Source organism: Camelus dromedarius, chromosome 18 (genome assembly GCF_036321535.1).
Source record: "Camelus dromedarius isolate mCamDro1 chromosome 18, mCamDro1.pat, whole genome shotgun sequence".
NCBI lineage: Eukaryota > Metazoa > Chordata > Mammalia > Artiodactyla > Camelidae > Camelus > Camelus dromedarius.
Window position 1 is genome coordinate 6,367,015 of NC_087453.1, and position 25,723 is coordinate 6,392,737.

Below are 25,723 nucleotides of genomic sequence, written 5' to 3' on the forward strand. Positions count from 1 at the left end.
CACTTTATGATCCTCCCATCATAAAAAATAATATCAGCACCTTGCTTTTCATGTCAGAACTACATTTGAGCCGCTATTCCCTATGCCCATGAGTAAATCCCATAAAAGCCGCCCCGTTGTACTGTTGCTATTTTTCCTTGTGGGTGATTGATTGATGGATGAGTGCTGACACTTCAATGAAGCTATTTCGACTGCCATCTCAATCCGATGATGTGAGGGGTGTATTTTCTGTCCATGCCTCATTACTTCAGAATGACATTCCTGGAACTTCATTTACTTTTTCCCTCCTTCCCCGAAGCGCCATATTTTTTCCCATCTAGGTTATGCACGCCATAAAAAAAGCAATTTGCTATTATATGTGGCATAAGGGCAACACTTTCTCTAGGAGGTAAATAAGAAGGTTTTTTTTTTTCTTTTTTTAATCCCAATGTTGAATTTAGGGATCATGTCAAAATTTCCAAAACCATTCCAAGAGGCAGGCTCCGTGAGAAATGGTGTGGAGGATATATTTGGAAATATTTGGCTTCATTCTGTTGGTGTTAAGATTTTCGAGTGTGATAACCTTGGTAATTAAAGCAACGACAAAAAAGAATCCTTTCGTTTCAGAATCACCTAGTTCCTAATGTTGTGCCTAGAATCGTTTAAGTATTTCACCTATAGCTGAGTAGCAGTTTACAACACAATCCAGACTTATTTGTTCTTTGAGAATGAGGAAATCCATTGTTTAAATGCAGTGATGGATTTATCTATTATAGGTTGCTTTCAGTTGTATAGAAAATGCTTAACTAGAGTAAACAGATCTACCCTCAGCATTTCCAAACTGTGCACTAGGTATGCAAGAGTTTTTAATATTAAAGCATGCTCTTAGCTTTTCCAAGTTGACTTAGGACCTGATTTTAATCTGTGTAATACAGCATTCCCGTTAATAATAACGTATAATTAAGACATCCGTTAAAAATCCATAACGTTAATTTAATGGAGAAAATCTAATACAGTTCTATTGGAATTTTTACGTTAAATTAACTTTAACGGGCTTTTAATGGATGTCTTAATTAGATCTCATTATTAACGGGAATATTCCACAAATTAAAATTGGGCCCTCGAAGTTTTAATGAAAAAAGTTGCAGGAACACATTTAAAACGGACACCCTGTTTCACGCTTTCTGTTGCCTCTACAGCTAAGCTGTGTTTCAAAGCCCGTAAACAACAGGTCCTGCAGAAAGAAATTACCAGGAAAGGCTGCTGCTGCACTTTCCACCCTTCAGTGATCTCATCTCCTTGCTTTCTCTGATTCTCCAGCTCACCGGTGTCCCCAGTTCTCCCAGTTTGCAGGTCTCATATGACAGTGGTGCATGCTTAAAACTATATATATATATATACTTTTTAACCAATAAAGTAACAATGGTGGTAATAAAGATGCCCACCGCTGCCTGGGAAAATGTCATTGGCAGCAACATGGTTAAGCCTAACACTTCGAACAGCTTGCACAGAAGATGAACATTGTTCAGAGGTTTTCTTGGCTCAAGCTCTGGTTTAACTTAATCATTCTTCCACTTTGCTGTGACGAATGGCTCCCAAGTGCAGGGGCAGGACTGGGCAATCCAGGTGCAACCGTAATTGTTGCACTGAACAGAAACATTTCCTTCAGACAAGCGTTCCCAGGGGGGTTATAAATAGGAAGTGGACATTACCATGGAAAGTAAGCTTCCAAGCCTCACATCTAGTGCAGCCCACTTGGACATTAAACTATGAAGACTTACACTCCCCCGCCCTTTCCTGTCAAGCGGTGCAAACTGACAAAATAAGTCCATCAGTGTTCTCGGTTGTTATTTTTCTTCAGTGGCACTTTGTTTTCTCGTGACAATGAGAATGGGGCTGTGGAGATGAGGCAGCCCTGTCGCAGTTTATCAATGAAAATCTAATATCGTCCATAAGCAGAGAAGTGGAAGTCAATACTTCATCACCAAATTGTTAATGAGGATGAAGAGGAATGGCTGGGGTGATTTTTTTTTTTTTTTGGCAGTCCTCTTAGAGCAGGGTGTCGGGAGTGTTTCAACACCAGGAGCAGGGCAGTGCACCGAGGAAGGGCTCAGGGTGAGGGCATCCAGGCTGGAAAGTTGAAACTAAGGCATTTGTCCTGTAATGGGAATCAGAACAACAGAAAAAGATACATTATTTTCAGAGGAATAGTTCAGGTGGTTATTTCTCCCAGGTAGTCAAATTTCTCACCTATACTCTGTCATTGGTATTAATGTGGGTCTTCATGAAGTCTAGAATTTGTATGATATAATCAGCTGATGGGGTATAGAAAGGGGGAGCCAATTTAGGAGAAAAAAAAAACCTTTGAAATATAATGTATGTGTGGAAGAGATATTCAAGCATCCATATTCATGGCAGTATTTCTTACAATAACCAAGAAATGGAAGCAACTCGAATGTCCACCAAGGGATGAGTGGATAAACAAAATGTGGTACATCCATACAATGGAATATTATTCAGCCTTAAAAACGGAAGGAAATTCTGACACCTTCTACAATATGGATGAACCTTGAGGATATTATGTTAAGTGAAAATAAGTCAGTCATAAAATGATAAACACTTCACTTATATGAGGTTTTTAGAGTAGTCAAACTCTTAGAGACATAAAGCAGAATCAGGGTTGCCAGAGGCTAAGGGTGGTGGTGATGGGGAATTGTTGTTTAATGGATATAGAGCTTCTGTTCTGCAAGATGAAATAATTCTGGAGATGGGTAGTGGTGACAGTTGCACAACAAGGTGTGTATACTTAGTGCCACTGAACTGTACACTTAAAAATGGTTAAGATGATAAATTTTATGTTATGTGTGTTTTACCACAATTACAAGTAAAAAAAAAAAGTATGATTTTTCTACTGTGGAGAATATTAAAAAATAAAAAAATTTACCCATGTTCCCACTGTCCAGAGAGAGCTCCTATTTACATTCTGTGGTGTTACCTTCTAGTATTTTCTTTCCCTATGCATTTTTGTTAGGCTTACAAAGTTATACGTGCCCATTGTGTAATGTTTTCCTCTGTATTCTTTCACTTGGAAACGTCATAGTAAACAGGGGGATGATTCCATCACCTACATTATCAGAGTTTACTAAACCATTCTTGTGACGTTAACATTGAATATGTTTCCAATTTTATTCAATAACACATAACACTGTGATGAACATCTTCATGTTTAAAGCCTTTCAGTATGTTGGGATATTTTTGTAGGCTTACATTTGCAAATCAAAACATAGCAACATTTTGTGGGGGAGGGTATAGCTCAGAGGTTAGAGCTCATGCTTAGCATGCAGGATGTCCTGGGTTCAATCCTCAGTACCTCCATTAAAAGAACTAATTAAATAAATAAACCTAATTACCTTCCCCCCCAAATAAAAAATTTTAAAAAAAGATAGCAACATTCTTGTGATGGGGAAGTGCTACTTCAAAGCACTCAATGGGGTGAATTTTTTTTTTATCAGATACGTGCTGTTTGGATTACCTTAGGAACGCATATAATTACCTTCAACCCAAACTGGGTGGCATTCCTTGTTTACACATTATTTAGTAGTAGTGCTCATTTCAATGAGAAAAACCACCTTGGACCTATTTAATTAGCCTTTTGGAAAAGGAAACTCGCCGAGTTTTTAGTAGAAGAACAAACACAAGTTGAAAATTGTATGATCTTTGATGTGTGTAGGGAAATTATGTGCAAAATGATCATAACAAACATTATAAAGGCTTCCTTGGTAAGAAATGGTGTGACTGCAGTCCTAGCAACCAGTTATCCTCGACCTACTGGATTCCGAGTGTTTTATATACATTGCCACTCACCCTGCACATCATTTCATTTTGGAAAAAAGAGAGAGAAAAAGTCTCAGAGATGTTAGTGACTTGTCCAAAGTTCCGCAGCTAATAAAAAGCAGTGGGTGGCTTTTCATTTAGGCTTCTGCGTTCGGAAGCTTCCGTGTTCAGAAGCTTCCACACTCACTGCAGGCACCACGGTCCCTGGGAGGAGCCATTTCCCTTCATCATCGGGTTTGCATTTCAGATACAAAAGCTCCCAGCAGTCTATGCTCTGACCTTGTTGGAACCCTTGGCAGGTCTAGAAACTTGAAGGAGGATGCTCATGTGGTTGGAGGAAGACAGATGGGTCAAAGAAAAAGAAAGTGGAGGCTAGAAATTGCAATGGCCTAAGGAGAAGGTAGCGGGAGAGAGAGAAGGGAAGAGGGAAAGTGAAGAGAATGACAAAGCCTGTCTTCCCTACTGAGTGACAGTGCCTTACACGGTGAGACAGGATGGAGGTGAAGTCGGGGGTGAGGGGTGTGGTTGGGGGTGGGTCTGTTTGTGGTCTCATTTTCCCCTCCCTGACCACAATCTTAATGTGATACCAGTTTTAGGGAACCTTGTTTCGTTTACCACTTCCTTGAACCTGCTCCAGATTTGATCAATACCCAAACTTCTCTAGCTGGGTTTCTCTTAGATTAAAATTTGTTCTGGGAAGGGGAACAAGGAGAAAGAAAAAAATAATTTTATTATAGTTCCGTTCTTGGAAATTCACAATACATATTAGCATATTAAAGGCTCTGAGAAGTCCTGCAATTAAAACCCAACACAATACATCTTTCTTTAACTCAGTGCTTCCTAAATTTGTTTGATAACCCTTCTCTTCCCTACGAAACACAAATATACTTGAATGTCATTTTCTGGAAAACACCTTCATGACAGAATCCCATGCAGAAACAAATGAAGTTGTTTAGTTTCTAAGATCTCAGTCCTGACCTCATCACTGATTTTCTGTAATTCTTTGCTCAGGTTACTTGGCTTTTGGGGGCCTCAGCGTGAAAGGATCTTGCTGTCGGGATAACTTGACATTTTCTACATGTTAATGCTGGGTTACTCATGCTAAATGCATGCCTCGCCTCACGTCAAGTTCACAATGCTGCGATGCAGGAGGTAAGTAAGTGTCCATACTTTCCAGCCTAGGAAACGGGGATTTAAAGACCCCACAGCCACCTGGCTGGTAAGTGGGAGAAAGGATATTCAGGTTCAGGTTCTTCTGGTCTCTTAAGCATTCCTTCTTACGTGGCCTGTGATCGCCTGCTAATGTCTTAAAGGGTGGAACACTAGCATTATTCATAACTTAGAGGCATTTTCCCAAGAGCATCTGTACAGTTACTCAGTTAAATTCCAGATATGAGTGTCTTCTATTAAAACTTGGCTATGATGCTGTTTCTATCTGAGAGAGCGCATATCCCACCATGATTGATGGAAGTGGCGGATTCTTCCAGAAGGTCAGAGAATGGTAAAGAGGAAGCCTTGTGTCTTGGGCCATTTGGGGACAATATACCCTTTTGCATTATTTCTTATCTTAAAAGAAGAAACACCTTTTTTCCCCTCTAGATCTAAAGATGAGACATGGCAGAAAACTAAAACCAGAAAATAAAGGGAAGGGGAAGGACAATTGATATTATTATTTATTATTATTATTTTTTACTGTTCAAAACAAATTGGATGGATTAAAAAAAAAAAAAGAAAGCAAATACTCTTGTTTGACTTTCAAGTGGTGGCTGGCACCAAGCTTTGCTGCTGTCTGAGGTTTTTCCCCTAATATGTTGAGTTACTACTATGAAAATAAAACAGAAATATATAAAAATCTTAATTACATATTGAAAAAATCAGTGGCAGTGTTCATTAAGTAGAGTTTGTGAGGGAGAGCCAGGCGAAAAGATGCAATTATTTTTGTATTAATTACAGAGCCACCAACAGATGCATAGAGCTGTAGATACTGTACTTGCTTTTGGCCGTGATGGAATTTTTCATCCCCCTGGCAAAGCATTTGGGTTGGCTCTTCCTCATCTCTGTGACCTGGCTCCGTCCCGCTTGCCTTCTTTTTTCTCTGCTCTTCACCGTTCTTCTCAGAGCTGCGTTAGGTCCCCAGGGGGTGTTTTGGGATTGCTACCGTGATGGGCCACTAGCATTCCACGGTTCAGGGCCAGGAACGTTAGGCATCTCGCAACGGGCAGGACAGTCTCACGGGCAGTGATGTGATGTAACGGTGGGAATGTGCGGCACCATTTTTGAAAATCTCGCGTAGGTTGGGATTTCTCATCCTTGGCACTCCTGGTACTCTGGGCTAGATAACTTCTTGTTGTGGGAGACTCTCCTGTGCATTGTAGGATTTTTAGCAGCATCCCTGGCTTCTATCCCTTAGATTTCAGTGGCGTCTCCCCTTACCCTTGGGTTGTGACAACCCGAAGTATCTTGAGGCATCGCCAAATGTCCCTTTGTAGGGGGTGGGGGTGAGGGCAAAACTATCTTTGGTTTAGAACCTCTGACCTAGTGGAAAACATGTTTTAGAATTATTTGAGCCTGAAACTTAAGTACATTTTACACGTAAATACAAAGTCTTTTATGCACAATTTCATACACACTGCATTTTCCAGAAATAAAGCTATTTTGCAAACAAAGAGAGACTGTACTTTATTTTATTTGGAATGCTAACAGAAGTTACTTGCCATTTTAGAAAATCAGGTCACCTTTGGCATCGCTGCTCATGATATTTGAGATGTTCATTCAGCCCACCCATATTGACCTGCATTGATCATGACACTCTCACGGAGACTCTGCATATGGGGGCACATATCAGACAACGTCATCCTGTCTTCGAGGATCTCGTTACTCTGAGCGTGGGTGGCATACTCTGAGCAGCACTGGCATCACCTGGGAGCTTGTTGGAGCTACAGAAAGCCGGGTCCACCCCAGAGCTGCTAATTCAGAATCTGCCTTTTAACAGGATGCCCAGGTGATCTGCATCCAGGTTGGAGTTTGAGAAATCCAGTTCTAGTGAATTTTTGTGCCCAAATACTTTCTTCTTCTTATTTTACAGTCATGGCACTAGATGGTTTCTTTTTGAAATTATGTGTGTAGGTTGGTCATTTGATCTACAAATTTTATTTCAGGAAGTAAAGGGCAAAGTATAAAATGTTCGTCCGGAAATATCCACATGGGATCTTTGAAGGGGAGAACACCCTGCTCTTCAGAAGCCCTTTCTAGGCAGCAGCCTCCTTTTCCATGAAGTTGAACATCACCCGTCTGCTGACGACTGTGAGTTCAGATCCATACACTCACCCGGCTCCTCGACATCTCAACCTGAGTATCTCACAAGGACCTCAAAGGTCATTTTATCAAAAGCCAGTCGTTTGAATTCCCCCGCCTCTAACCTGTTTCTTCTCCAACGTTTCCAGTCACAAGAAATGAAACCTCAAACTGCTCAATTGCTCCTGCCAGAAAATGGGGGCATCCTTGACACCCAGCCATGGCATCCCTCACCAAAGTCTACTCCCACCTTCACCTCCTGCATCTTTGTTCCAGCCTGGGCACCCGTTTCCTGGATGAAAATTTAGATTAGATTGACACGGTCATTCCCCACTTCCTCCCAGCTTAGAAGCCTTCCGTGACCTCTACTGCACTTAGCAAAAGCCTCGTTTATCTACAACTTTCTGCCTGATCTGGCCTTGCCGTTTCTCTGCCCTCACCTGGGTCTGTACCCTTTACTGACAAGTCCCAAGAATGCTGGCCTTCTGACAGCGTCTGAAACCTCCCTCCAGGTCTTTGCAGGTGCTGTTCCCTCTGTCTAGAATGCTCTTCCTCCTAGTTTGCCCAGCACCTTCTCATCCTTGAAGTCTTAGTTTAATGTCATTTCCTCAGAGAAATTGACCCTCACCCTTTGAACTTAAGTTCTTTTGTTATAATGTTGCTCCTTTTATGTTGTCCTTATAGGACGTGTGGCTTATGAATACAATCATATATGGAGGTTTTAGTTTAATGTCTGTCTCCTACTCTGGCTTATAAACAAACCCCAAGGAGGTGGGGGCTGGGTGCACGACAATCACACCAATATCCCACACATCTAAGCCCATGTCTGGCATGTGGCAGGTACTTGATAAATATCTGAGTGAATGAAATTCTAAAGACAATGATTTGAAGGCTATCTCTTCAAACAGGAATTTTAAAATGCTTATTACTCGGGAAAGAGGGCGTAGCTCAGTGGTAGAGCGCATGCTTAGTAGGCACAAGGTCCTGAATTCAATCCCCAGTACCTCCACTGAAATAAGTAAATAGATAAACCTAACCCCCACCCAAAATTGACAACGACAACAAAAACCTAACTACTAAAACAATACAAAAGAAAAGAAAAAGATTGACCTGGAGTCCTACGTCTCTAAGTCTACGAAAGAGAGCGTGTAAAGAAAAGAGAGGACAGACTAGAAAAATTAAGGAAAGTCCAAGGGAACAGAAATGGACAAGAAGAAGCTTTGCCAAAAAAAAAAAAAAAAAAAAAAAAAAAAGCTTTGCCATCTATATGGTGCTTTCAACTTCAAGGAATAATTTATTTTGCCATTTTGAAGCAGTTTACATTTTTCAAAGCATATATAGATAAAATCTTCTGTAATATGTTGGCTAAATATTAGTAGCCCTATAAGATAGAGTTTGAGGCTGAGGGAGTTTAAATAATTTGCTCCTATGGTAATTAAGTGATGGGGTCAGGACACCTGACTCCTAAATCAGGGCTTCTAGCAATTGTTTGTTTAAACCAAAAAGAGTAAAATATAAATGCTAAAAATGTATAAATTGTATTATTAAAAGAAGACTGTGACAAGGAAGCCAAGTGGAAATGGAGACAAGCGATTTTAACCCTGTCATCCTGGGAGAAACCTGCAGTTAAGATTTTTTTTTTTTCAAATTGATTTTATAATTTGAAAATCCAAATTGGGCTTACCTACCTTGATGAAGTTCATCATTAGTGCCTCCTCTCACTTCTCCTAAGAGAAATCTCTGTGTGCAGAAACTCTTAAACCTTGGTGGACCAGTTTCAATTCTTTGAATGGATAAAATAATTGCTTAGATGTATTGAACTTTTTACACACCAGCCACAGCTCCATGTGAGTAGCTGGATAATATTTTAAACTATTCTCTGATCTAGTTTTGCCTTTTCTTAATCCCTTTCTTCCACGTGGTTTTTTTTTTTTATCATAAAACAGAAACCGAGACTCGTTGCTCCAAGAAAGGGAAGTCACAAAATAAACTTGAAAGAAAGAAGTGTTTGAGTTTCTGAAAGTCGAAAAGGACTTCTTCTTCCTTATATCAACCTTCAAAGAGGTGAGTCCATAAAGAAAGAGAAAAGTGATCTATCAGTAACGTCGGGGTAGTGACGGGTCACGTTGGACCCACCACTCTTGTGTTATTTCCGTTAACCATCTCAACAACCCAACAGGCATCCAGTATTACAGAGGACAAAACTGAAGTTTACGTAACGGACGTGACTTATCCAAGGTGATGTGACAAGTGGAACTGAAGACTGCAATATTCAGTTGGAATATATACCTTCTGGATTTCAGAGCCTTGACCTTTAACCCTGAAACTAACTGTTCCTGATGTTGGATCTGTGCCAATGAGACTGCACCCTTTTTTTATTTTTATCAAAGGGAAGCTTGATTAGACCCTTAAAGAACGGGAGGCTGTACAGTTTTTGATCCTGGTAGTCTTTTCCTTGGGACATCTAAATACGGACAGCATGCGGGTCATAATCGACAAGCTGGAAAATCTCAACTTTCGAACTTCCTCTTTTAAAGCACAACTTGTGATAAATCAACCGTGTCTCAAATGCATGTCTACACTTCATGACACAAACCAGACAGTCAACTGCCTGCAGCCCTAAAGCAGGAGGAGCGTTCTCTACGGGTGTTTTGTGTTTCCTTTTTTTTGTTTTTTTTTGAACAGGGCCAGAGCAAACATCTTCTGAGCTGATCTCCACCTTGTATCACCAACCTCCGGCGGCTAACGGAGTGGGCAATTGGAAATAATTGTTGAAAGTAAGTTCCCTTTTGGTCTACTTTATGGGCAGCCCTAGAAATGGCTTAACCATCTTCATGGCTGTGGACTGAAGCTGGCGGGAGCAGGGTGACGTCTTGGAGAAGAGCCACAACAATAAAAATGTCAGGCAAGGAGACGCAGAGCCCCCCGAGAGGGACACACACGCTGTCACGAGGCGTCATTTGTGTCCCTACTTGTGTGTCAGCTTAGTAGATTTCAATGGCAGCAGAAAATCTTCTTCAAGCACACGCTCCAACTTGAGGCTACCCAAGTAGTTAAGAAACAGAAATGAAAGAAATGGCAGGAGAGTTTGCCCTCTGAAAAATCTCTTGACAACCTGTGATGGGATTATGGAGTCTTAACTGCTGTACAGTTATCCCTAATTATAACCAAAGGTACTTCAATCTAAATAAAAATGATAAGGCAGAGAGAGGCAGCCTCCTCTCCCTCCCCACAACTCACTTTTTAACATGAGTCTCTTCACAGTATGATGCTTTGACAAAGCTTGGATTGAATAATTATTAAAAAGAGATAGAGCCCAGTGTTAAGCAAAACATATTCTTGCAGAAAGGAATAGTTGATTTTTTTTTTTTACAGAAAGGAATGATTTTGATTTTACATGTTTGGTTTACGATGAGAACCTCCTATTGTCTTTATTGCACTCTGCCACAAAAATTATGCAAGAAATTTCTACCAGACATTAAGTGCCTGGAAAGGCGTTGCTTATTCTTAAATCCTGGTATACATTTTCCTATGGAGAAGGGCAATCTTGGGATGGGTCACATTTCCATTTTTGCTTTTGCTACTAGGAAACTCAGAGTCAGTTTGGTGGCCCAAGTTTAGCAACTGTGTAACCTCTGAAGGCTACAGTCTGTGCCCATTAACTTCTCTTCATATTCTCTCTGCATTGTCCTTTGGCATTTTTGTTAATAGTGCTATGTATTACTTGGGTGACATTGGGGGAAGTGACTTGCCCTTTTTCTACCTAAGTTTCCAAATTTGCAAAATCAGGATAATAATAGTATCTTCCACAAATGGTTCCTGGCACACAGTAAGTGCTCAACTAAAATGTAGACTTAAAAAATGATTTTTCTCTTATGATTTTATTGCATTGCATACAAAATAGTACCTTCAAAATGCTGTTGAATAATATGTAGAATAAATTAAAAACCACATACATAAAATTCTGCTTATGTGTTAAAAATAAATAATCATCGGGTCTTGGAAAGTGGATTGTTCTTTCCTCCTGGAAATTTTAAAAAACTAAGCAGAAGAGAGGATCTGCAGTGCATGCATTAAACAAACGTTGAAAAGAAATCAGCTGTCAGTTCCGATGTGCAGCTAAGAAAAGTTTTCCCCCTTTATAAAAAAAAGGATAAAATAGCATTTCAAAACATTTGATGTGGATATTAAGAAGAAAAGAGTAGAAAGCCGTCACAGTGCCCACCACTTTATTAAGAGCTCATTACCTTTTACAATAATCCCCGACACTAGATCTCATTGTCCCTGTTTACTGACGAGGCGACAGAGGCTTGGACTTGTTAAGAAACTCCGTCAAGGTCAGTGAGTTAGTAAGTAGTCGAGCAGCGTTTGGACTTGGGTCTCGCTGACTTCGAAGCCTGTTCTCCAGCCAGTATTTATTGCTGTCAGTGGAGCTAACGAGAATCTTCTAAAGGCACATTGCTCAGTAAAGCTGTATAATGAAAAATGATAAGGACTGAAAAACTGCCCAGCTGTTGTCGTCCTTTCAAGAGATAAATTAAAAGGGTGGCAAAGACCAGGAGAACATCCTGACAATGGGAAGGGGAAATGTCTCTGGTGGTTTCCACGTTCATTATAATTTTGTGTTGGGCAATTACGTGTTTAACATTCGACAGTTCTCGTGTGTGGCTGCTCCTGGGGCACGGCCACAGACGGGAGAAGGGACGTGATTTCCCTGTACCCATTTTTATTGAGCCACATGCATATATTCCAAAAGGGCACTTAAATTGTTTGAAAGAGGTCTAGATGCTGGCAAACACCACCATAAACAACGCGGGCAGCTTAAAGTCCCAGCCGCCAACGACATGATTCACAATGGAACCCATCTTCTCTAAATGGGGCGCGGAGCTAAATGCTATTTATTACAACGAACTTACAACCAAGCGAGATTCACTGCCTGGACTCAGTGAGGGGACTTCACAGCTGCCGAAATGCGGGTTGTTGGCATTTAGGAAGAACGACTTGCCCTCCAAGTAAGGAAAATGAACCGCAGAATATGTTTTTTTTTTACCACTGTGATTATGTGTCTAAGCCCATGGCCACACTGTCTGTGACGTATCTACACTGGACGAGGGGATGGGTGGATTGGAAACCATGTTTAAATAATTCAGGCAAACCCTCCTGTTTCTAAGAAGAAGAGTCTCCCTTCACTTAATGATCCTCTCATTTCATGCTTATCCTTTGCCTGAAGCTTGACTGCAATTATTTTATTTAATTCTTATCATAATCCCCAGAGGTGGCTTTTCTGAGCCCCTCTTTTTCAGAGGTCAGAAAACTGAGGGACAGAGATTTAAGTAAACGGGACCAAGATCACATGCCTGGGAAATGGCAGAACTGGGATTTGAACCAGGTTTCTCTGTCACCAAGGGGCCCCTCTGCTTCGTCATAATAGCTGTTACCCTTTACTAATTTGATTGCGACCAACAGTTATCAACCCTCACAAACGATAGGGAAAATCTGAGTTATTATTTCCTCGTTACAAGTGAAGACGCAGAGGGTCAGGAGGTTAGACTGTCCCCCCCACCCCCCGCCCACTCAGCTATGTCCTAGTGACGTTGGAATGAAATCAGAATTTGCCTGGGGCTCAAACCTAGTCTCTCGTCTGACTTTACCAGTGTTTCCCAAAGCACACTGTGCAGAGCCCGGGTCCCTCGAGATGCTCTAAAGAAAAAAAGATGTTCAGGCTCCTTGCCTCCTCACAGCCTTTGCACCTGCTGTCCCGGTGGCTGGGGCCCCTCCCCTGACCCTGCCTGGATGATTCCTGCCGCACATTCGCCCACTGGCTTCAGGATCGCATCCTCAGAAGGGCCTTTCCTTATCCCAGAATCTAGACCAGGTCCCTGGATTTCTTCACTCTTACCCTCCAGTTGTCATGAATAATTCATTGGTTTGTTTGGATACTGGCTTAATGCTTGCCTCTCCCGCTGGCCCTCAGGGTCCAGGAGGGCAGGGGTGGCCTTGTTCGAGAGACTCCACAGCGCCCGCCCTGTTCCAGGCCCAGGGTGTCGCTCAGTAAAGAAACACGTGCTTTTCTTCATACTCTGTCAACGGCTCTGCCTTTGTAGAATCATAGACAGTGAATGACCTCGGGGACCTCAGGCTTCCGCCATTTTGCAGATGGTGACATGGAGGCCCCGCCTTCGCACCCACTGGGTGATGGTGAGAAAAGTAACAAGAAACAGCTGCTGTTTATCAACCCAGTATGTTCTTGACCTGGAGCACAAGTGTTTAACCGATGACATCTGATTTAAGCCTCAAGACAGACCAGGAAGTCGAGGCCCAGAGATGTTAAGCAGCTTGCCCAAGTTCACAGCTAACGAGTGGCACAGAGTTATCTGATTGCGCCCCATGCACGGAGACAGCTCTCCACACTGGTCCCCTTCCGCGTGGGAGTTGCCTGGGGGGCCTGACAACACTGATGCCTGGCCCCACTGATGCACAGAATCTCCCAGATTCTGCCTTAGTTGGTCTGGGGTAAGGCCTGGGCATTGGGGATTTTAAAAGCTCCCCAGGGGGATCCTAATGTGCTGCCAAGACTGAGAAAAATCTAACATCTGATTGATTGATCACTGCTGTTGGATCAGTTAACCCTTCTTGCAGAGCCCGGATGGAATACATGCCTTGTACAATCCTGCTACAACGTTCCCTGCTTCCTCCCCTCTCTCTCCTCCTCCTCCCTGTCTCTTTCCCGTCCCAACTCCAAAACCTGCATTTCTATTTAGATTAAGCCCCTCCACGACACGCACGAATATGAAACAAACAAACAGTGCAAAGCACCAGTGTTTATAAAGTTGGTGACCTTTATGACAAGTCCCAGCCCAAATGGTGTAGTTACAAGACTGGGCAGCCAAATGTCCGTGCAAAGGAGGAATTCTCAGGAGACCTTCAAGTTCTTGGGGTTTAACTGTTTGCTCTTCAGTAACAACAATTGCTCTTATCGGATAGAGGATTCACCTGGTGCCAGGCGCTGTGTGAGGCCGGTGGGGGACAGAGAGGCCTCCACAACAAAACTGGAGCGGGTATTATCAGCAGTACCTTTTTACCAGGGGTCCACTGACTCATGGGAGCGTGAAGTGACGGTCATCATGACTGTAAGAAGATGCAGCCAGGATTTGAGCCCCCGCCCCTCCCTTCCCCTCCCTTCCCTTCCCTTCCCACCAGGCGGCTCTACCAGGAGACCCTTCAATCTCTGCCCCGTGGTCCTGCTCCTGCTGGACTGAAAGACACTGAACCAGCCTTGCTTTCTTGAGAGAATTCAAGACTTCCCTCCGCCCCCAAATCAGCTGTTGAGAAGCAACGGTGTGTATTTTAAACGTCTCATGTATAAAATTTACTAGAAAACGTTCACTCCTTCCAAGCATAGCTGTAAATGCAGCGTAGGGTGGACCTCTCGTCTTTTGTGGAAAGGAAGTTAACAAAAAGCTTGTGTGGAGGGTGGAGGGTTTCCATAGCTACCAGCCGCTCCCTCTGAGGCCAGGGACCAGGGCAGGGCGGTGGTCAGGAGAAGCCACCACTGGTGTCACAGTGCTGATGACAAAGGCTTTACTGGCCAACCTCTCAGAAGCCAGAGTTTGGACTGAATTGTGTCCCCCCCAAATTCATATGTGGATGACCCAACCCCGGTACTCAGGATGTGACTAGATTTGGACTAAGATCTCTTAAGAGGTGATCAAATTAAGATGAGGCCACTGGGATGGGCCCTCATCCAGTCTGACTGGTGTCTTTACAAAATGAGAACTGAGATTAGGACGTGCAGAGAGACACTTGGGGTGTGTGCACGGAGGCTAGGCCACGTGAAGAGGCAGCAAGAGGTATTTCGATTTGAATGCACTTTCCAGACTGTGGGGGAGCCAGCTGCAGCCAGGCCGGTGGGGTCAGTTCCCAGCTCCGCACGCCGGTCCTGCCTCCCCTGGCTGGATCCGCCCGCTCTGGCCGCTGTGGCAAAGCACCACAGCCCGGGAGGCTTCCACTAGGGAAATGTACTCTCGCACAGTTCTGGAAGTCCAAAATCAAGGCTGCAGGGTTGGTTCTCCCCGAGGCCTCCCTCCTTGGCTTGCCGGTGACCCCCTCCTCCTGCCGCTTTACGTGGACCTGCCTCCGAGCGCACACGCCCGCGCTGAGCTGACGTGGGGGGAGCAGGCCTTGCTGTGGCCGTTCTCAAAATCAAGTAAATTGAGACCCAGCACGTTTCTACAAAGTCATAGAGCAATTCGATGGCCAGTGTGACCGCACAGCTCTCTTTTAGAATTTAATTTTGAGTGGGCTTACAAGTGTTTTTTTGGGAAAGGAACTCCCCCGGATGGTTCAAAAGGGGTTTCTTAGAAATGGTTGACTCTATGATTCCTTAGCTCACACGCGAAGGGCAGAGGCCCTGGGGTAACTGGGGAAGAGTTGTCTCAGATCTTAGTTCTAGACCAGGACAGGGGCTCTCAAGGAGCTTCTCAGAAGCAGAGGGGAGGTGGAAATTTCCAGACGGGGCAACCAGGGGTATGTGCCTGAGAGAGTCCCCACACTTCAAAGCAACTTCATTTCATCTGTTTCATACGTACACAGGGCTCCGTATAAGACTGTATTTGAAAAATTACTCAGCTGCTTCCAAAAATTACTATAAGTTTATATGATGGTGATGAGGATGACAAAGACTGACGCCCCCTGGACCAGGTGGGGCAGCCAGACTTTGGCTGTGCATTTTTGGGCTCTTGCCAGTGAACGCTTAACAGGTTCTTTCAACAAACACTGGGGAAGCATTTGCTTTGTGCCAGACACCAGAGGCTGTTTCAATACAAGGGACCCAGCGGGGAGCACGACAGACAGGCCCGTGTCTGCAGAGATTGCACTGTATCCGGAGGGAAGACAGCGAGCAGGTGCGAGACCCAGCAGGGCGGGCGGAGGCTGCGGCGGAGGAGGCGCGGGGTGATGGATAAGGGAGTGGCTGTAGGTGGGAGCATGAGTGTGGCTACGTGAGCAGGGGCCAGGGAAGGCCTCCGCAGGGGCGACCTGAATTAAGACCTGAAAGGTGGGAAGGGGTCGGCCACAGGGGACCTGGTGGAGTACACCCACAAGTGAGCATCCACAGGGGCGAATCCGCAAGGGTGGGAAAGGGTTGGGCCTTCAAAGGGAACAGGACAAGGCCAGTGTAGACGGAGGCTCAGCCCAGCCTGGCAAAAACCAAGCCCCCACAACCACGAGTAAAACAGAGCCATGTCTTCTGTTCCCCAGCCCTCGGCTATTTTTATTTGGCCTGTGAGCTAAGAATAGCTTTCACATTTTTAAAGAACTGAAAAATATCTGAGGAAGAATAGTATTGCATGCCACGTCAACACTGTCTGAATTTCCAACTTCAGAGCCCATCGATGAAACTTTACTGGCACACGGACCCACATGGCCCACGTCTTACTCGTGGCTGCCCTTGTGCTGCACTGGCGGAGCCGAGTGGTTGTGACAGACACCGTGTCGTCTGCAGAGTCTGGACTGTTTGCTATCTGGTCCTTCACCGCAGGAGATTCTCACCCTCTATTCTCTCTGGAAATAGCCCTTTTGAATACCTGTGGGGATACCGATGGGAGGCACTTCTCTCCGTTTCACGGTGGGTTCGTCTTCCTCAGTCTCCAGCCAGAGACATCCATGACCTGCTGGCCTCTTGGACCAAACCCCCCGGGAAGGTCTCCCTTCCTCTTTGCTAACTGATGCCTGATGTCTGCTTCTTCGTTGACTCTGTGTGTGTTGAGAGATTTTCCTGGGCCCGGCACGGGGCTAGGTGCCTGAATGTACAACCTGGAATAAGATAGTTTGGTCCTTGCCTCCTTGCAGCTTAAGTTCTATTAAACAAGTTTCCAACAGACAGTCCTTCTTCTGCTCTTAGCTGCCTCTGAACCATAGCGCACAGTTCATTTATAGCTTCAGAGTCAAGCCAGTCAGATATAGGCCATATTCACATCGATGTGCTTTTACTTAGGAGATATTTCAGTAAATAAAGATGAGAAAATAAGACGACGTGAGGCAGGCTTGAGAACAAAGTGGGAGGGGAGGCTGCACATGCACGCGGTCACTTCCACACCACAAGGAAACCAGGGAAGGAAGCCTTCACCCAGTACCTCTGCACACAATTCAGGGCATCCATGAACTTGCACGGGAAAGACAATTACACCATTAATTTCACTAACCTTTAACTGAAATTCAGCATTTCCTTCATTTACGGATAGAGACATCAATTCTCAGTAGTAGCAGTATTCTGATTGTTTTATCACCAATATTTTCACCAAAACATCACAGATAGTTTTGTCACATTACAGCTCTTACAAATGTCTTGCAAAATCATGCACACTCATCATAACTTTGAAATTACAGTGGTTATCGGCCTTAGCACTGGTCATGCTGGTTAATGTATATAAATAAATTCACTTATTAATATATCACAAATTTGTTTCTTTAATATTTGATAATTGTATTTCCATGATTTTTCAAACCTCAGGTATTTATTTTATGTCTTTAACATTCTTTTTTTTTTTTTTTTTAAATGGAGTTACTGGGATTGAGCCCAGGACCTTGTGTGTGCTAAGCACGCCCTCCACCACTGAGCTCTACCCTCCCCTCTAAAAGCACTGGTTTTGAGACGGGCTTCACCGGCTTCACCAGGTGGCCAAAAGAAGTCCACAGCCTGAAACCGTTAAGATTTCGTGGCCTAAGGACGCCAAGGGCTCTTTAAATCAAGTGATTCTTAACCTGGGATGAGAATTATAGGAAGATAGGTGATGTCTAGAATTTTGAGTAGCAATTGTTACTCAAGTTGTTCAAGTTGATGGCAAAGAAAAGGCATGGCACCATAAGCAGATTCGGCATTCCTGTGTATGTGTGCGCATTTGCAAACACACACTTGTTCATTTTTCCTGGAGGGAGGATCTGTGGCTTTCATCAGATTCTCAGAAAACTTCTCGACCCAAATATGAATTTAGACTCACCATTCTAGAAGGATGAGTTCCAGGACAGGGACTCCTTCTGAACCAGGCTGTGACTCAGGGATAGTCCTCAATGTCCAATGTGACAACTGTCTAGAGGGTCCCCTTTCTCTGAGGACCCCTCCCCTCCCCTGGTCTATTTTCATCCAAGTCCCAAGCCTCAAGGCTCTCCAAAGCCAAGAACATTTCTTACAAGGTGCTCCATAAGTGCTCCCCAAAATATTTGTATGAAGGATTCCTTGCTTTTATGGGAGGAGGGAGCTCCAGCGTCACCGTAAGTTAATTTCATTATCTCATCAGTGGCTTCCCTCTCCTGGTTTTAAGTCAAGATACCCCGGCCACTCTCTTTTCTATCTCTACTCCACACACACACCACCAGCCAGCAAGGCATTTTAATTAGACCTTTTCTATTATTAGAGCCCAGGGAGGAAAAAGAAATTCACGGCTGGGTCTGAAGGACCCCAAGCTAAGAAAGAGAAAGGTAATCATTTAATTTGTTGTTGTTTCCATAAATCAGGGCCCAGTCATCAATTTCACCACATATTTGAGAGCACATGTTATTGACAATGTGTTCGTGGAGAAAAATGGAGTTGGCTGGCAAAGTTGTTCCATTTTCTAAAGATTAAATTGTTCATTGTACAGGCCGCCATCTGCCCTCCCTGGAAGAGATTTAGTTGCTGGCAAAGGCATTCAAAATCTCAAAGACAAAGTTACATTTCTTTTTCTTGTTTGCTTTGCATAACGAAAGGCAAATTCATTCATTCATTCATTCAGCTATTCATTCATCTATTCATTCGATCTGTATCAAGTGTTTCTTTGTGACGTCAGGTAGCTTTCAAGCCATGGGTCTCAGTGGAAGGAGCGCATGCAGCCTTGGAGCTGATTGATAATTCCATGGTCTTTATTCATGCCCAAGGCCTGTGAATATTTAGCATTTCTGTCCCCCACCCAACCTGCGTGCTACTGGGAGTCTGACAGAATTAGGGTGAGTAACACAAGTTTCCTTCTAGTTTCCTTCCTTCCTTTCCTTCTAACAAGAATCTTCTAGTCTGTAGAGGATAGATAAGACACACACACCCAACAGTGGTACAACACAACACATGCCTTGAGAAAACACAAAGGAGAGACAGGGCTCATTGCTGAGCAGACGCTTCTTGGAAGAACAAGGAGAAGAATTTGGAAGAACCCTGGTGTGAAACTTCACATGCGATATTCTATTACGTAAACACCATCCTGTTGTAGAAGTTGGTGTTAAATATCCCCATTTCTCAGGTGAAGTTATTGAGGCTCAGAGAGATGAAGTAATTGGCTCAAGTTCACAGAGCCAATGGAGGTTGATGTGAGGATTCAAACTCCCCATTGGATTCTAAGTCTGGCCCCTGCGTCACATAAAGCAGGGCCTCTAGGCCTCTCAAACCTTTCACAGTTTAAATCCTAAGCCATTTACTTTGACCCACTGCACGAACTGCATCTGAAGCCTCCTCCCGTCATTACTCCTCCTATTGACTTCCCTTTGTTCTTTACATATGACGAGGCACTAGTTTTGGTAATGACCTTGGCTGTTCTTCTTGACTATAATTTTGATCTTTATTTCCAGACTACAGTCTCTGGAGCAAACCTAAGTCAAGCCAGCATTCAGTCTGACCTGATTCCTAGGCTCTCCTCACCTGGGTTTTCCAAACTCCTACTAGCAAACCCAATCATTTCTTCGACCCAATGATGAATCTACTCAGTTAATTATTGAGTCTCTACTGTGCGCTTACTGTACTGAGTGATGACCAAGACTGAAAGAACCCCCACCTTTGTGGCCTAGGAAGGAAAATGTCTGGGGGCAGACACTCACAAATGATAAAAGCATTACAATGGAGGCACACATTGTGCAGAAAAGCGTGTGGGTTTATGAGGGAGAATAAGGGGGGGGGGTTCCTAATTGAGCCTGCGTGTATGCTTGGAGGTATCTTGGAGAAGAGAGGAGGGGCTACTATAAGCTTCTATGAGGAGGGTCCTTCATGCCAGGATGTTAAGAATTGGTTAAAACTAAGCCAGCAGATAAAGGATAGGGGAGAGAGAATTCTTAGAAGAGTCCCCAAATATTTGGCCCTTAGGCAGGAAGGAATTTGACTTATTCAAGGAACTAAAAGAAAGCCAGTGTGACTGGGGCACAGAGGCAAGATATTCGAAAGCATCCTCACTCCCTGAGGTTGGTGCAGGCATTCTCACTACAATAATTATTCCTTTGGTCTTGCACATGGAATACCCAGTAGATTTGATTTCCAAAACAAGTTTGGGATGTACGGCTTGTAAAAATAGGAAAGCCTATTTGAGCGTTTTAATTGGTCAACTTTTAGATCTAGATGGTTATGACCCAGAAATTGAGAAAATGACATTCCTAGCCTAAAGAAGAACCATCCCAGGTGAACCCCCATACTCTGCGCATGCTGTGTAAAAACCAGAGGCAGTTTTTTATCTAGAAGACCAGTATAAAACTTTTCATGCATGACACAAACAAGACGGTGTATTGGTTTGGAATTTCAATCAACTTTTTCCAGAAAGATTTTCCAATCTTTTTCCCAAGATGTGTACTTTAGGCTGGGGAAGAAAGATTCATTGTCTGCCCCCTGCTTTTTGTTTTTTTGGATTCTGAGACTGGAGAGTGGTGTTAAGGGAGAGAGAAAGAAGGCCATTGTAGGGAAGAGATAATTCTTAAAGCCACAACTTGGCACTTCTGGTTTTCTTTCCCTGGAAGCTCACGTGAGTACTAGAGAGAAAAATGTGGTCTCCAGAGTCTCCTTTCCAGTAAAATTAATAATAATTTCTTATTAAGTCAACAATACTAGGAGAAGGGCAGACGGGTTTTGCGTAGGTTCAAGACAAGTCCAGGACAGGATGCTGGCAACAGAAAGCAATCCTGTGATTTTTGAAGATTTTCATTGTCAAGGCAACCAAAATGCTTTATGTGTATTCTTTCTTTTCACCTTCACAGAACTCCTGCAATGTCATGAACAACTCTCCACGGAGAGAGGGATGTATTTTAAAGAAACCAAGAGAGAGACCAGGTCAAAAGCACAAGCCAAACAATTGGTAGAGTGAATACGTCCAACGTTGCTAAGTCCCCGTTCATTGCAACCACTATTAAATGAGTGAGGCTTAGCCACTGCCTGCTAAGAGTCACAGCTCAGTGAGGGGGTTGAGACATGGCCAAAGACTCAACAGACATTTGAATACCTCCCTGATCTCAGTAAGAGGGTCTTAGTAAATATGTTAGCGAGATGTGGCTTCTGCTCGCAGGGAACAAATTTGTAATCTAGTGAAGATGGCAGAACGCAGACCAGGTAACCACAAAATTGATCAGTGTTGCCAAAGGCGAGCAAAGGCTGCTCTGGAGGCATATGGGGGCAGGGAGGAACGTGTGCGCAAATAATAGCGTTACCGAGCAGACTCCGGGATGCTCTTAATGGGAAGGACCACAAGGAAGTCAGCCCATCTGATTAAAGAATCAGGCCGTGAACAGCGTGACAGAGGAAAGCTGAGGCTGGCCTGGGAGACGGGAGTTGGACTCTAACATGTGACGATGGGGCAAGTAGTGTTTCACGCTGAGGGAGCAGCGAGGTCTCAGGACACAGGCTTGTCTAGGGGAAGAGCTGCTAAGTTCATTTAACCAACTCACGCTTAAGAGATGTGACATTACACTACTATTTCCTCCTTTTTTGCCTGTCTTACCTATTGTACTATAAACTTAACGAGGCCAGGGACATTTCCTGCCTTGTTCAGTGGCTACTGCTGGAGCTTTCAACAGTGCCTGACACAGAGTGGGTGCTCATTAATATTTGTTGAATGAGTAATTGGTAATTATAGCTAATTATAGCATTACTGCATGCTTACTGTGTGCTGTGCACTGTGCTGAGAGCTTTTCTCCCCTCCTTCTTTCCTTCTTCCCTCCCTCTTTTTCCTTCCTCTCTCCCTCTTCCTTCCTTCCTTCCTCCCTCCCTCCCTTTCTTTCTTTTCTCTCTCTTTCTCTCTTTCTTTCTCTCTTTCTTCAATCCCTACAACAACCGTATACATTAGGTCCTTTGGAGAGGAGGACCCAGAGGCAGAGAGAATCTAAGCATTTTGTCCAGAGGATCTCAGCCGGCTTTGAAGCAAGAGTTTCTGACTCTGGGGACCATATATTCAACTGCCAGGTGATCCTGCCTCCCAGCATGGCCCAGTGGTGAGGAGTGGTTGCTAATATCAAAAAGGCTGTCCGGGTCCGTCTGGGGAAGACCACGGTGAAGTGTTCGGGCTGGGGGGGGTGAGAGGCTGACGGAGGGCAGTGACATGATAAAGTCACTTCATCTCCCCAAGTGCCAGGTTCTTTTCCATAAATAGGTGATGATTGCATACACCACGCTTCTGAGGGCTGGCAGCAGTGGGTGCAGATTGCTCAAGACGTCTTCAGAGACGCCCACTTTTGAGGGTCTGCTGGGACACCTACTCTGCCCGGAGGATCGCTCATCTTTCCAGCGATCTTGAAAGGTGATTGTTACTATCTTCTTTCCCCAGGTGGGGAAATCGTGGTTCAGAGAAACACTAAATTAAGTGTCCAAACTCACACAGCTAGCGTAACTGGCTACTGAATGGAACGTTTTCACTTCACGACATTTTGGCTGACATCACAAAGTTAAGGACAGGGGCCTCACACTTCATATTTTAAAGGAAGCTGCCACACACCACCAAGTGATCGAAGAGCACATTGCCAGCAGTGGGACACATTAACTCATGAACTCCCTGATGCAGTGCACGGAGAAGGGCACACCGTTTCTCTGGTTTTCTTGCCCAAAATGCTTAACTTCAACCTAATCGTGAGAAGGCATCAGACAAACCCAGACTGGGAGGCATCCTACAAAAGATCTCACCAGCACTTGACGAAAGTGTTGAAGTCGTGAAAGACAAGGGAAGATCGAGGGGTTTTCACAGATGGGAGGAAACGGATACACGACAGCTCGATCCATCATGAGGTCCTAAATGAGATCCTGGAGCAGCAAAAGGAAATTTAGGCAAAATTCAAGCAAGGTCTATAGTTTAGTGAATAGCGTTGAGCCAGTGATGATTTCCTGGTTTTGATCATTGTACCATGGTCGGGTAAGACGTTAACATCACGGGAAGCTGGGTGAAGTGTTTCTGCAACTAAGTCCAAAAGTATTTTAAAATAAAACGTAAAAGAAAAGCGAGCGGGGGGGGGGAGCTGTTAGACACACTCCCGTGAGATTTATTAAGTGGCAGGGGAACAGGCCATCAATCACGTTTCCCGACCTACCACCTGCATATCCAGGAAAAGACTGTGCTCTTTCTTTGGGCTGCCTTGTACCGTGGGGTAAGTCCTAAATGACCAAGGCTTGAGTTCCAAGTCGGACGGCATGACGTATGGTTAACACAAGGTCCAAAGTCATCAAAGTTGCTCTTTGGGCTTCATTTCCTGAGCACATTAATATCCCTCCTGCTTGGGCAGACGGTTGATTCTCAGGATCATACTCCTGGAGGCTGGCCCATTTGCAATTTGTCGGCCAGCCTTGGCACCAGCCGAACCAGGGCCGTGGCCTGAGGCACCAGCCTTTACCGGACATCCTCTCCTTGGCCAATTTCCACCCCCAACGAGTAGAGTACTCAAAAGAGTCAGTTAAATTAGGCTTGGTAAAGGGACACTGCATCTTTGAGTAATGAGGTTGGGAAACAGGGAAAACATTTTCCACTAGCTCATGTCTCACTGTACGGCAATCCGGTTTCCTGACACTTCATAATAAATCATTGCTTATCACTCACGTGGGAACGTACCAAGGCTCCAGTTAAGATTCGTTAGTGGTTGTGAAGGAGAAACAGGAATTGCTGTATATCAGGGTGTCTTGATCATCTTCCTGTCCACTGTAGGCACTTTTTTATCATCATATTTACTGTAGCCGTTGTTTAAGGCATAAATAAGTGGAAGGAAAGGGCACCAGCCATGAATAATGAAAATAAATGTATCTTATTTATGTGTTAACGCAAGCCTTTGACAATTATTCTGCACTGCAGTCTGCATCCCGGGCTGGTAGCTGCTACGTTTGGAGAACTTTCTTCCACCTCAAGTGCCTCCCTCTTTTCCGTCCACCCTTGTGGTTCAGGACGTTCACGTTGGAGGACGGAGGCTTGTGGCGGGTGTGTGATCCCAGTGCGAGGTTGGAGGTTACTGAACCGTGGCAGCCTCCGTGCTCAGGACAGAGGCCCTCCTGGCAGATGCCTTCGGTACAGCTATTTATTCAGATCCCAGGGAGTGAGGGAGAGTGATTAAAACAAAAAAAAGAGCCCATGGTTGGGCTGGCGGGAGGGGGCCAAGTTACAAAATAAGACCTTTAATTTCACGATGATCTGGCTGGTTTGCCTCCAGGCTGAATAAGACTTTCGTGAGAAAGCCCTGGCTGTGGAACCGGACCACCCCGGGGGGTTTGTGATGACGGCACCAAAGGTCACACACAGGGCTTGTGGACCCTCCAGAGTATCCCAGACACTTCCTCGGCCAGGAGGTGCTCAGATGAAAGGTTTGGCAAGTTTGGACCGTCGAGGGGGCTCCCAGTGTTTACTTGTGGGCGAACAGGAAAGCACAAGCCCGTCCTGGAGATGCTGACACGGCCCCCCGATGCAGTCCTGCCCAGCTGACTCCCTCGGCATCCCCGCCCGGGTATGTCCACCCTCTCTCGGCTGCTTCCTGGGGCTTCCCAGCAGAGGACATGGATGACGCCGGCACCGACGGACTCACCCTCGCCCCCTCCTGCGGGCTCCTGCCGTCCTTCCCCCAACATCAAACACAGCCACGGGTGGTACGCGGGGCAGCCACTGGCATCTCTGTCACTGGTGCCCACAGAACTTTCTGGAGGAGTTGAGCTGGAGCCCTCTGTGGAGGGAGAACATTGCCTAACAGCCACTTCTATTTCTTGAGAGTATCTGGAACATTGCAGATTGTCCCACAGAGAAACACAACTAATCTGCAGACAGAGTTAGGAATGGGAGGGAAGGTTTCCTGAGAACCTAGGGCTTTAGTGAGCCACGGCCTGCCAAGGGCTTGCACAAGAGGCTGAAGGAAAGAGTTTTGTTTGAACGTAGGGTGACCGCATCATGCCAGCGTGCTTGGGCTGGACTGGTCTTGGTTCCCTGTCCCGGGCAACCCTCAGTCCCAGGCAAACGGGGACGGCTGTTCCCCTTATTTAAAGTCTAGAGTGCAGGTTCCCAGGGCAGCTTTTCCCCCTCCTTCCTTCCCCTGTCCTTGCACCGCTGGCATCGCTGGTTTCATGCTCTCCCCAGTAGCTGTGAAGCCCAACGCGAAGGCCAGGTTTGGAGACCGCAGAGGCAGGCAAGACAGTGGAACCCCCAGGCTAAGTGCTGGTGATGCCCGTGGCTTCCCCTTCGCTCTGTGAATTTTTACCGAGTGCCTTGTGTGCGCAGCCTGGCTCTCTAAGGGTTTCACTGGGCCTGCGACGTCATCGGTGGAGGAGCTGCTGGGTCTCAAGCTCATCTTGGGCACCTTTGATCCATTATCTGTGCTCCTCAGACCTGCCTGGCAACGTCTGTATTACCTGGCTCAGGTGACAGATTGGGAAACTGTGGCTCCCGAG

General features: G+C 44.8%; 1 protein-coding gene and 1 long non-coding RNA gene across 4 annotated transcripts in view; one reads left to right on the forward strand and one right to left on the reverse strand.

The window, feature by feature from the left end:
• Window positions 1-272: 272 nt before the first annotated feature.
• TSHZ2 (teashirt zinc finger homeobox 2) overlaps window positions 273-25,723 on the reverse strand; it is a 411,205-nt gene continuing 385,754 nt past the window's right edge. For both annotated transcript variants that reach the window (XM_031433599.2, XM_010975294.3), the window contains exon 3: window positions 273-2,137. In XM_031433599.2, coding sequence (XP_031289459.1) covers window positions 2,136-2,137 — 2 coding nt within the window. In that variant the 3' untranslated portion in view covers window positions 273-2,135. The remainder of the gene's footprint in view (window positions 2,138-25,723) is intronic.
• Window positions 9,520-17,592, forward strand: LOC135323411 (uncharacterized). Of its 2 annotated transcripts, none has more exons than XR_010385010.1 (3): window positions 9,520-9,884; window positions 14,193-16,010; window positions 16,491-17,592. It is a non-coding gene; the product is annotated as an uncharacterized LOC135323411 (long non-coding RNA). The 2 variants fall into 2 exon arrangements; XR_010385011.1 differs by lacking the exon at window positions 9,520-9,884 and having other exon boundaries at window positions 11,112-14,445; window positions 15,700-16,010; window positions 16,491-17,586.